Here is a 13,232-nt window from a genome sequence, read left to right on the forward strand (position 1 = left end):
CTGTTCATCCTTTTAAAGATTCATATCCTTTTATCATCGTGAGCTCCGTGTGTTACACAGCAAGGCACTATGAAGAGCAGTGCTCTCCAATGATCTTTCATAACCGGAATGTGTTCTTTTCAGTCTCTTTGCAAAACAAATATAATCTCAACCTTTAATGCAATCCCCTTGCTATGCTGAAGGTTCTGTGGCCAGTTTGAAAAAAGTAAGGCTGAAGGAACAAAGATACTATAGTCCATGAAACTGAATAATCTACTGGGTGTGCGTGTGTATATGTGTGTAATAAAAACCCCCCTGACTTTCTGCCTGCCTCCATCTGGCCCAGCACAGCACTCCAGTTTCTTCCCTAAAGAGGAATAATAGGACCAGGTGGCTGCCAAGGACAGTGATGGGCTACCCGTTTTCACTGGGCTCTGAAGGTTAAAGGATGAGCTGAGTGTAGTCACTGGCCATGGGCTGCAAGTGGCTCACCAGTGCTACTTTTCCCTAAGCCCAACTCCTCCACCCTGCCACACGACGACCCAACAGAATACTGACATTCAAGCTTCAAAGATTATCAGAGTTTAAAAAACCCAACACAGCACAATCTTCTTCATCCAGAGCAGGAGCAGGGCCAAAACAACACAGTGAACATCTACTTGAAGACAGCAGAAAATACCTGCTCTGCTGCTGTGTACTTTCACCAGTATTACACCAGAAGATCAGAAAGGTACCTGGACTGTAAAGGGTTCAGTATGAGACAATTGTCTCTGCTGAAGCTCATGAAGATAATCAGAGTAAGGAAAGCAGTGCCTTACAGCAGGAAGACTGTCTGAAACGCTGCTCACGCTGATGGTTGTGCGAACACATTGTTCATTACAAAGGATCTCCTTTGTTACTTTTAAGATGGCACTTGGAGACTGCAAACAAGATCAAGTCCCCTGTTTACAAGGCAATATACTTAATACTCGCTTGTCACAGAGAAATCAATGAACTTCCAGAGGTACTCTCATCACTTGACTTTGCCACCTCTTTTCCACAGACCTCTCAGATTAGCCAAGATTATCATCTACAGCTCTGACCTATTTTCTATCTACAATTCAAAGGGAAAAGTGTGAAAATAAGATAAAATATCTACAAAATCAAGCCAAATACTACTCCAACTCATATTCTATATGGAAAGAAACTCGCATAACAGGAAAGATGTAGTGTACTGAAGAAGACTCATAGTGTTTTACCATGTCACTTTATCTTTTGAAAAACTTCCTAAAAGGTAGGAATAGCAAGAAGCAGAGCAGTATTTCCGATCATCAGTTGCCTCTGCCTTATGATACACCCATGAACAAGGCAATCCTGAAACTGTCCTAGAAACAGTCAGACCCCACAATATCTTCTTGCTTAGTGGGGGGAAGAAAAGAGGTAGAATCAGAGATATGGCAATGGTTAAGGAACTTGAAAGGAGATCACATTCAAAAGTCAGCAAACATTTTATTTAAAAAGGAATGACTCAACTGTTCTTCCAGGAGTTTGTGAGCCAGCTTTGGAGACTCAATTCAATCACTAAATTGGAGGAGATTAATTTTAGTCTCTCCTGCCACCTCCACTGAAAAGATGGATGCTGGCAAGCCACCTACCTGTACTCTGACAGATTTTGGACTGCAGTCCAGAAGCATCCAGAATTACTACTATCCTGCACCTTCTTAGGACACCAGACCCTACTATGGCAGGGGGTAACAACAGCTTTCATCTTCTCCAGGAAGTTACATTGTCTGTGATGGAGTGGAGGGAATAACGGAGGAAAGAGTCTCCAAAACAAGATTACAGCAGGAGAAGTTTCCAGAATGTGATCATTACATACCACATGAAAATGCAAATGGGTGACAGGCAATGTCCCAATCTTTTTTTTTGGGAAACACGAGGCAAGGCTGTGCTATCTTAGTAGTGCTGGAAGGCTCTACCATTGAACACCAGACTTCCTCAGGCTGTATCTCAGCATCTAACCACACAACTTATCTTATAATCCTTCCCTCAGATAAAGGGATATGGTATATTCTGGGCCACAAATACAACAACAAAGGAAGAAATTAAATTTACCCTGTGTGCACATGGATGATGTGAAGATCTGCCAAACACTAGGCTGTTTGTCGGGGATTTTGTATTGTGGGAAGAGGAGAGTGAAGAACCTATACTTTGCTTTTTCTCAAGGCAACCTTCCTAATGAACAATCCAAATACTGCAGAGTATTTGAAAATACTCTTCTAAATTTAAAATTCTCTGCACTAGCACTCTCTCAGTAGCTATGATGAAGTACATACCAAGAAACACTAAGAACCTTCTGTCATTTTAATGGGTTAAACTGTTAATTCAAAGGTTGATCTGTCTGCTTAGGAGGACAGTTTTAATTGCTTTAACTGCTTTGTTAGGGAAGATTTTTCGACCCAATTGCCCTGTCAATTGCAAAGGGAGTTATTCATAGACCTCTTAAAGGTTACAAATTGCTGTTGTTCTGTAACCTGTTTATCTCGTGCATGGTGGTCAGAATCTACCCAACTTTCAACACAGACTAATGATTTAATATCAAAAATCATTATGGATTGTAAATTAATCCACCTCATGCAATCCTGAGAGGAATGACCTGTGCTGTGAGTGGACAAATTGGAGGCATAAATTAAATAGCATTAGATTAACCTTTGTTTAAATGAACTGGCTATTTCATTTAGACTGGCAGTGATGGCAGGGCAACAGGGCCAAAAATTGTTCCCTCAGAACCAAAATTAAAAAAAAACAACAACAACAAAAACCCCCAGTTGCTTAAATAGTCTCAAAAGAAGAAAAAGAGTTTGCAGAGCAAGTTGGCATCTTACCATTGATAGGTATCTGTGAGTCCTAATCTGTGAAATGAAAAGAAAATCCCATGTAAGTAAAGGAACGGAGTTATTCTGCACAAGCAGCACTTGCCTGGAAGAGCATGCTACAAGAAAAGGGAAAGCCTGGTGAACTATTGTATGAACCATGCATAAGAAGACAAGAATCCTGTTTTTTTTCTCTAAGGTTATGCTGGTTCTGCAGGAAATAGAATTTAAACGTCTAAAGTATTTGGGCTTAACAAAATCAGATCCTGAGGACCCAAAACTGAGAAAAACATGTGAAAGGAGGTGCGATTTACTGAAGACACAGCCCATTTGCACCTTGAAATGCTTTCTATGACTTTCCTGACAAACACGAAAGTCTGGCTTCAAACTCCACATGGACCCTTCTCCTCCTCCTGAGGACTGTGGACTCAGATACTGGTAAAAAGTTTTGACTGAAAAAGTGCAGCAGGCAACATTGTACTTTACATGAGTTGAAGCATGCCTGCTTCAAAGAGCTTACAGGGAGAGTAGCAGGAAGCACAGGGAATATCATCATCCTACACTAACAACTGAGAATTAATGTTATGGTGATTTTAATTGCCCGGTGCCTTTTGGATTCATTATGCTGAAGTAGATTTTGCTCTTCTACACTGAGTAGATATATCTGTGTGAGCATGTGGCTGATTTAAACAACAAATTAATTCCCAATGTGCAAAAGGTGTTTCTCTGGGATTAACTTTCCTCCAGCATTGCTCTGCACAAGTGTATGACTGGCCCAAATGGAAGTGTTCAAGTGCTGGATGGGACCGCACAACCTGATCTCATGGAAGGTGTCCCTGTCCATGGCAGCAGGGTTGGAACTAGATGGTCTTTAAGGTGCCTTCCAACCCAAATCATTCTCTGATTCTACAAAATTTTTGAACAATCAAATAGGATCCAGAGAACAACTGTCTATGGAAAATTACCCAGTGTATAATGTCAATTATTAATCAAAAAGCAGCTCTGATATTCTGACATTGAAGTTAGCCTAAAATTACAAGATGCAGCAGGAAAAGAGGAACCCCCATGACACAGTACAGGTCTTGACCAGTTCCAGTGAAGCTTCCTATGAAATTATTAGCAAAGAGCCATATTCTCTGAAATCAGGCCAGTCTCTGAGGCCAGCTGCATCACAACTGGCAAACCTTCTGACCAAAACTGCAATTTCTCAGTTACATAAAATGATGACAAATAGATATCTAAGTTCTGTATACGTGACAACTTCCACCTTCACAATCCACTTTCAGCCACAAAAACTGAAGAAAAGGATGAAGTGTCCCACAGCAGACCCTGCTCCAGATAGCTGCAGCAGAGCTGAGGCATTCTATTGCCCCGACCTCTTAGCATAATGAAGAATTTTCTCCTCTGATGAGCTAAAACAGAGATCCTTTGCACACCTACGACAGAAGCACAAGAACTTCACCAGTTTGCAGTCACCTATTCAGATAAATAGATATCACAAAGACAAAAATAGGCTTCTTTTAAATACTACTAGCTGCCCTTCCACTCCTCTGTCTAGCCAGTCACAGAGAGCTGCTGAAACACTCTCCTGCCCAGGCTAGTTTCCTGGCATCCGTGGATTTTCCATACCTCTGTAAGCGTGATTCAAGGAAGGGCAGTCGCTCCTCTCTCAAGCTGCCCCCACACAGCTCCCCTACTCCTGGTACAAGGAGATCAACAGCTGCAACCTTCAAAGAAAGAAAACTAATTGAAATCATGCCACACAGCCACACAATGATTAGGAGAACAGTTGACACTGATGGTCTTTTGTAAAACCCTGCTGTAATTCTTCCAGAGTCCAGGACACTTAGGTAAGGATTTGCACATACTTGAAAAGTCTTTTGTTGATGGGAGAAGGCTGGGAGGAAATTTTTCAAGGATAAACATCAGTAATTTACAGAAAACCAAATGACATCAGTGATGTCCCAGACTGAGGACATCTAAGGCAAGTGGTTTGAACTGAATCTCACCAAGTTGCTCTGGTGACAGCCTGTGTAGGGTTATAAGCAGCAGCAGCAGCAGCAGCTCAGAAGACAGCAAAGACATATAGGCATGTTTTCTGAAGTCCTGATTCTCTCCTTCACTGCAACCCTTTTTATCGCCATTTCTTGAGCCAGCTCTAATGGATATGGTAGCAACGGCACTCATGTGCTGGATCTAAGTGTTAGGATCCAAGTGTTACCACTTAGGCTGTTGGGTTTGGGCTCTCTGTCTTCTAGGGTTATTTTTCTTATCCCACAGCTGAAATGTTGCTAGAATTAAAGCCACTGAAGAGAAAACAGTGCATGGTGGTATTGTTGCTCTTTTTAGCAGAAGCAAGGCTTCAGGTTTTCTCAATTAAGTTGAGGAATCACAATTTCAAAGCATGAGACTTGATAAAGAACTACTATCTTGTGCCCATCTGCTATTTGAGCATTACATGGATGCTACATTTGGATGATAAGAGAATCACAGACTACTTGGAGCCATCCAATTCTAGGCCTTTCACTTAGTAGTACAGAAGTTTATCAGGAAAAGAAACTGTGGCAAACTTGTCTCAAGGCACTTAAGCATAAAGTTAACACTGTCCCAACTCCCAAATCTTCCTCTTCCTGTTGTTCCCACTTTGGGTATTTTTTCTACAACAGGAAAAAAAAAATGGACAGGATCACCTGATGGTCCCATCTTATCTTGAACTTCTTGAGGGCAGGCCCAGCAGATGATGTCTATCAGTAGGCCAAGACATGTTCCTAGACAAAAAAGTGGTGGAGGTGTGACCCATGGACTCACTGTGTGTTGAGGTCCATCTTCATTGTCCCGCATGTAGAAAGGTTTGAGGTCATATGGGTAGTTAACCACAAACACAGGAACGTCCCCACAGTGCTTCACCAGGTACTTCTCATGTTCTGTTTGGAGGTCACAGCCCCACTGTAAGGACAGCAAAAAGGGACCTGGGAATCTGCTTCGGTGCCTCTTGCCCATGGCAAGAGACCCAGCAAAATCCCTGTACATAGAGAGATGTGCTGCTTTAAATTACATGAAACCAAGCAAAGCAACTTCTCATACAGGTCACTGGGAAGTAGACAGTTTCACAAGTTTTCAGGCAGAGAAAAGCATATAAAATAATATGATTTAACTTAACAGAATGGGGCCAAATCATCCCTGCATCAAGCCCAAGAATCTGGTATCAAATCAGGAAAAAAACCAAAACAAGCAAAAGAAAAAAATCCCAACCCCAAAACCCCCAAACCACACTCTGCCTATCTAAAAGAAAATAGGCACCTCTCCAAAGCCAACTTACTTGACCCAGCAAACCAGCCTTATTTCAGAATTACCTTTGGTGTATAGAAAGCAGCTTTCCTAAGCTGATTACTCTCTTCCCTGTTGTGACCTGTTACATGCTACATTAATTCTCACTGAAGAAAACTTAGCACCCTATTAACCAATTCTTTGTTATCAGAAACCTTGGACATTTGCAATGCCCTTCACTTCCGGTTTTTCCAAGGATGTTATATTATAAATCCAGTAGTTTTCGACTTGAGAACCCCAGTCTGTTTGTAGGACATGCAAAGAATATTGGAGAAATGGAAGGGGAAGAAGGGAACAGAACTCCCTCAGACTCTCTTCACACTAAAATATCCCAAGTTTGCTGTCTCGGATCCAGGTAGTACAGAGACAAGATTTGAGGTTCAACACCCACTTATGCACAGAGATGAGAGTTACCCAACTGGCTATGAGGGTGGCTTCAGCCAGAGGGTTATTTTCCTCAAAGTATCATAATGAGATAATGATTAAACAACATAGACATAAGATGAGCATCACCATAAATGCTGTACCATAATGGAGTGGGTATGTATTTGAAATTGGGCAAAATATGATTTTTAGAAAACCATAATCTCATAGCTTTAGAAAGACTAGCATGTTACTCTTTTTTCCAGTCAACATGTATGCTTTGGAAAGACAAGGGATTCCCTTTATCTACATCTAGATTACATGGTATTTTCATTTGGTATTGGTTTATTAATCCTTGTCAAACTTTTGGTGCTATCCTCTTATCCTTCCTTTTTTTTTTGAGAACTATTACAGCAACTCTTCTTAGATGATTACTACTGGATCTGCAACACTCTTAGCACTACTCAAATACAGGAAAGAGAAGTGCCTTTGCTAAAGCCTTGGTCCTTCAACTGCAATCTCATCACTTCCTTCCCGGCAAGTGTTACATGTTCTCCTGCTACAGATTCCACTCCTTGCATTGCTCCCACTTCAACCACAAAGAGCAAAAGTTACACCAGATTTACAACCCAGCAAACAAAACACCCCAGGAGACAGATAACCTGTGAAAAGTAACAACTTGTGATATCAGAGAGAGAGAGAGAGAGAGAGAGAGAGAAAGGAAATTCTATAAAGTTCAGGTTCTGCAAAGGAACAAACCAGCTGGCAATGACCTACCTCTGGCTTGAAAGTGAAAGTTTGAGGAGCTTGCTTCAAAATTTCCACTGCTTCACTGTAGGAAATTCTGCAAGAGGAAGAAAAAAGTCTTTAAGATAACTACGAAAGGAATAACAAAGTTTTTTGGCTAACTGCCTTGCTGGAAAATTAAGGAGGCATTTCCCCACCACCATGCCAACTTGTGTGTAATGTCAGACTTCCCAGCAATGCTTCTTTGGACAGAAACCAAAAAGCATTTTATATGGCAAGAATCCTATGTTTGCCTGTGCTTCAGCTACATGCAGGGCAGGAAGTGCTAAGCTCTTAACACTTCTGCATTATTGCAATATTGCATTTTAGTCAGAAGTGAGCTCTGCAGGGAATTGCGTCATAGAAATTTGTGGATTTTTTTAAAGAAAACAATATGTCCTCATCAGCATAGCTACAACAACATAGCTCTTGTCCAGGGTGTGTTAAGCAAAAATAACAGCCCAGGGTGTAAAGGGCTTGTAGCTCGAATGTTTCCACTTTACTTTGCAAAAACCATGAGATTTAGGTGCAGCAATGTTTCTCTACTTCTCTGGCAGATATGAGAGCAGATTCTCCACCAATTTCCACCAGCACAAAAGAACAGCATCATGGCAAAGCAAACAGAAAAAGTGCAGTGAACAATGCTCCAGGTTTGGTAACTGGAAATCGAGACTCAATGGAAGACAACGAGGCAGCCAAGTTTTCCACATACCAAGCCAAATGTTGTGGACAGAGAGAAGAAATAGTAACATGATCACAATAATTTCATCTTTGTATCACTGGCTAATCCAATTAAAAACCAAATTCCCTAAGGAGCACAATCTCTTTACACCCCATTACAAGGTTTCACTGAAACAAGGAAGGCTTCTGGATGAAATACATCAAGAAGGAATATATTGCTCCACGTTTGGGTTGTCTGAGGCCACAGACCAGATGAGGCCAGATCACTGGCACAGGTTCAACACATGAAACCAATGTGTGTAAGCCGGGAATGCCCCAGATCTGCCAGCAGCTGATGAAGAGAGAGACAGAGAGGGAGAAAGAGATAGTCTGTCTCTCTCTCCTTTTCCTTGGAGCATGGGTGAAGCTGAGTGCAACTTTGTCCTTTCAGGAGTATCAGGTCCAACAAGGCGGCTGAAATGGGGAGATGGTAACTTCACTGAGGACTCCCACAGTACTCCTGCAGGCAGAGGCACAGGGGGATCCATCATGATCCTGTTGCCCAGGTGTGGCTGTAGCTCCTTAACAAGATATCCAATGCTGGGATGAGCAGCCCTACAATGTTCTGTGGGATAAATGCAGAGCTCCACGGTTTGAATAGACAAGGACTAGGGATGAGGTGGCACTCTTGGAGGGCCAGTGAGGGAAACCCAAACCCTTCAGTTCTTTAGCATGAAGAGAACTGGAATTAGGAGCTACACAATCAATTAGGAATAGAAAACCAATCAGGATTGTTAAATATCATAAAATACTTTCATAAAACGAGAGCCACTGGAGTGAAAGTGTGAATCAAAGCCAAAACAAGCAAGAGCGTGAGCCACCACTGTGCAGATACATGCTGGAAGGAGAATACTTTTGAGGATCTTGTCCAGGGGAGCAAAAGCCAAAGGCCAGCAGATTCAGATGTTAGTCTCATGCAGAGCTGAAAGGGTATACCTGACAAACAGTAAAAGGGAACTACAACTCATGCTCTTTTGGAGACATTATGCTAACCCAGAAGACATTGAGTTGTGAAAGAAAAAGAACATATGAAAAATAGGAACTCTTTCCCCAAAAGCCCTCTGCAAGATCATTTTGAAATAGTACTTACATCATAAATTTGTGCTTCAGTATTTGTTCCAACCTGCCCTTGGTCAAAACAAGAAAAACATAAACATGTAAAGCTACTCTTTAGGGTTCAGGGGCAAACTCAGGAAAGTGACCTCCCTCTATATTGTAATTTGTAGGACTGCATTTTGATCTAGATATGGGTCAAAATCTATTCCTGGCTATTCAGTGCTACAAGGGTACTCAGTTATTGAAGTAGATTATTCAAAGCCTACCAGATGAAGTGACAACTACAGTTCTACCACACTTGCTACCAGTTACAGAAAGTTGTGTGTCCTCTCTCTATTGGCCTGAACAATCACTTAAACTCAAGCTGATATTTTCACTGTTTCTTAACACAGGACAACACAGTAAAAAAAAAAATAAAAAAAATTAAAAAAATTAAGCTTTTCTATAGCAAAGAACCCCCAAAATACAGACAGGGTTGCAGTTCTTTCCTGTCACATGCATTACCTTCTCTGCAGGAGCTATGTATTTATGAAAAAGCTCAACATCTCGAGGACATTTGGAGAGCACAGTGCTTGTCACTGTCTTGAAAAGATCTTCCATAACCTAATAGAGAAAAAAAAGAATTCATGAAAAATGAACATTCATTAGGTGTACCAGACTAAAAATGGTACATGGTACAGATCAGCCAAAGGGTACAGAAGGAGTTTCTGTCCTTCTGCATAGCCTAAACTGCATAAGAGGGAGCCACCTCATTAATGCTCCTAATTAGCAGGCTTGATTAGTAGCTGAAGAGGACTGGAAGCTTTATTTTTGCTAGGGGTTTAGGGCTTCACTGTTGGCTGATAGCCTCAGTATCTTCAGAGAAAAAAATCATAGCTGAAATATTCAAGCAGCAAACCTGGCTAGCCACAGACACGTTACAACCATTTGTGGGTCCGGTCTCAGATTAATTCTTAGTGAGGCACTGTCCTGTAATGAACAGTTCTGGATTTATGTTTGGTTTTCAGAATTGGAAAAACTGAAGGAAAGAGAATAAACATGTCCAGAGCAAGTCCATCAAACAGATCTCAGCTAGAGAGACTGTGTGCAGTAAGGGCAAAGTGAACACATACAAGATGAGTAGAGAGCTAAAGCAGAGGACACATCAATGCAGGGATGTTTGAGAAACTAAAAAGATGTGGTTCCATTTCCCTAAACTAATGTGGATTAACTAAATGACATTATCATCCAATCTGAATATACTTATCCAGTAAAACGGGCTTCACTCATTAACAAATTAAAATGCCATTAAAAGCCCCCCGATGGGATGCTGCTGCATTTTCATCAACCTGTTTTAAGAGTCATTTTCTCTTTTGGTTAAGCAAAGCAGACCATCCAAGACACTTGCTGTTGTGCAGACTAAGAGTTCCCATGGCTCCATGTAGTCCTACACCAGCACAAAGCAGGGAGTTGACATCTGTAGTATCAACTAATCCCACCTCTTCTTCAAAATCAACCTCCTATTCTCAATTTCTTTGTAAAAACAGAGCAATGCAGCTGGGGCTGCATGTCACCTCAGCCTGGGATGGGATAAGGTTTTTCCTAACAAAGCACACCTCAAAGTTCTGACACATTCCTGGTTGGTTGGGGTTTGGTTTTTGCTTGTTTGTTTGTTTCTTGTGAACGTAACAACTGCTTCATTAATTGCAGAGTTGAGAGAAGTGAAGTTTCCACTAATGATATCTAAGTGAGCAGCCCCTAGACACCACTGTCTGCGACTGTGGAAAGATGAACCTGTTGTTCAGTCAGCAGATCTCCAAAGATGCAGTAGGTCTATGCCTTACAAGGAGCCAGATCTTACACGATAGGAGGAACACAAAGCACAGAAACAAAGCAGCTGGGCTACTGACATAGCCAAGATGAAACTTTAGGCACGTTGTTCAAACTTATGTTTAGATGAACATCCTTCAGACTTGCCCCAAGCTGCTGAAACACTGCTCTGTGCTGGTGAACAATCTCTGCATCCCACCAGTCTAGTGAAGCTGGTAAAGCAGTCCCTTTGGACTCCTCTGGAGCCAAACTCAGACTCAAGACTCCTGCATCAACCTGGGCCCTCCTTTTAAAAAAAGGGAAGATGCAAATAAGGGAACAGTATTATCATATGCAGATGAACAGTTTTACGCCTCCTGGTACTCAAACACAGAGGAAATGAAAAGCCAGCATTCCTGCTGCTGAGTGGCAAATAACCAAACAGTCAGCTTTGAACTTTCTTCAAAGTAGCTAGAAAAAGGCTTATGCAAATGAAATTAGAAAACTTCTTAGCGATTCATCTGGTTTCACCAGGCAGAGACGAAGGGATTTTACATTAAGCTTCCTCTTTCTAGAAAATGAAAGTATCATCTGGTTTTGGAAAAGCATGTTGTTTAATTAGAGCTTTTTTTCTTCACTGTGCGATAAAGTAACAATTAGGTTCCCACAGCATTCAACATAAGCAGCTTCCTCTTGTGGAAAAAGATGTAGGTGGTATGGGAAAAACAATCTGAGAAATATTTCCAGGTTTGAGACAGAGGTTTTATCCTGGCAAAATAGACAGACACGTGGGTCATACACTGACCTCCTCACTGCTCTTATTTATGCCAAACAAGTACTAGGTACAAACAGTAGATGAAAAAAAAGAAAAGGAGGGAAAAATCTCTCAAACTGAGAATTTATGTCTTTATGCAGATAGTATAATGAAGGACAGCAAAGTAGGCTATAGGAAAAATGAATGGAGAGGTGTAATCACTGGCTTGCTGGTTTAAGGGAACACATGAGTTTGAGATAAGGTGAAGTGATTGGTTTGAACATATTCTGAAAGAAACATGTTTGACAGGAGACTGACACAGGGAAAAAGGCACTGGAATCACAGCAAGTAGCTCAGCTCAGAGGTGGCACTCCAAATGTCCCAAAAGCCCAATAACATGGTTGCTTCACAATGGTGATGTGGAAACTGTGCTGGTAGGGGGCCAGGCAAGGAGGACAGAGGTTAAAGCTTTCTCCCTTCCCTCAACCCTTTTAGCCTTTTCTCTTTTGATTTTCACATTTGAAACTTCAGCAGTAACAACACTGGTATTCCCCAGTGTTGCTCTGTTGTTTAATGGCTAACAGTTCAATTTTGATTAAAAGCAGTTCCAAAGGGTATTGCCTAATTTTACCCTGGATCTTTTGATACTGCAACCTATCCTCTTCCCAAATAAAATTATGACCAGAGTTGAAACAGAGTAAGTCATCAATAAAACAGCATTAAAAGTCAGCAGCAGCAATTTAAGGTGCTGTGCACTCCATGAAAGGTTCAAATGATCATCCTTATTACGTAAGGAAGATTACACACAAAAAATTGCATGACCTGCCAGTAGGATTTTTATGTATGTATTTACCTGACCTATACATATGGATGCAGTGTAGATCACAGGCTACTTAAATATGAAACACTCACCAGTGGACCACTGTTTGTTGCCTCCATGCCAGCTCACACCCACTCCACATGTGCACGTACACACAGAGGGGAGAACTGACATCTGATCTTGGTCATAAAATCTCAGCAACACAACCAACAGCTCAGGCCCCATTTTGGTGAGATGCTGCTGCTGTGCAAGGAAAGAAACTTGTTTGCCAGACCACTGCTCCACTGGCCATTAGAGCTGAATGCTGATAAAACTTAGGGAAGAGAACAAGCCTAAGCTATGGCAGTTGGATGCCACTTCAGACAAGGAACCTACAGTCCTGCAGATTCCCCAATACCCCTAAAGAGTGCTGTGCAAAACTCTTAGAACAAACCCTTCCCATGTGATTACCAGTGTTTGCTCCCTCAAGACTGCAGTCAGACCTGCCCAAGTGCCTCAGCCTTGGTACTGAAGACAGAATGCTGAGTGCAAACTAGGCTGGAAATCAAACCACATACATGTTTTAGATCCAAGCTCTCTAAAGCTGACACCCAAAATCGGTGCTACTGATTTCATTTCATGCCTGAACTCCCCTCTGTAAAATGGAGGTAATAATGCTCCATGTCACTAGGCTGTAATGACAGCAAATTAATTTTGATGAAGTACATAACTGGTGGAAGACAATACTCCTGCCCTCAGGACACAGCTCAAATACTGAGTGTTAAATTGTATACTCCATCTTAAAGAG

At 41.6% G+C, this 13,232-nt stretch overlaps 1 protein-coding gene across 2 annotated transcripts in view; it reads right to left on the bottom strand.

The window, feature by feature from the left end:
• Positions 1-13,232, bottom strand: part of NARS2 (asparaginyl-tRNA synthetase 2, mitochondrial) — a 48,721-nt gene that overhangs the window by 3,674 nt on the left and 31,815 nt on the right. For both annotated transcript variants that reach the window (XM_066175589.1, XM_066175590.1), the window contains 6 exons: positions 9,588-9,686; positions 9,118-9,155; positions 7,299-7,365; positions 5,640-5,777; positions 4,461-4,558; positions 2,844-2,870 (listed from right to left, as the gene is read on the bottom strand). In XM_066175589.1, coding sequence (XP_066031686.1) covers positions 2,844-2,870; positions 4,461-4,558; positions 5,640-5,777; positions 7,299-7,365; positions 9,118-9,155; positions 9,588-9,686 — 467 coding nt within the window. The remainder of the gene's footprint in view (positions 1-2,843; positions 2,871-4,460; positions 4,559-5,639; positions 5,778-7,298; positions 7,366-9,117; positions 9,156-9,587; positions 9,687-13,232) is intronic.

The sequence above is a fragment of the Chamaea fasciata genome, unplaced genomic scaffold (assembly GCF_029207755.1).
Source record: "Chamaea fasciata isolate MVZ Bird 193981 ecotype frontalis unplaced genomic scaffold, bChaFas1.0.hap1 SCAF_2, whole genome shotgun sequence".
In the NCBI taxonomy this organism is placed as follows: Eukaryota; Metazoa; Chordata; class Aves; order Passeriformes; family Sylviidae; genus Chamaea; species Chamaea fasciata.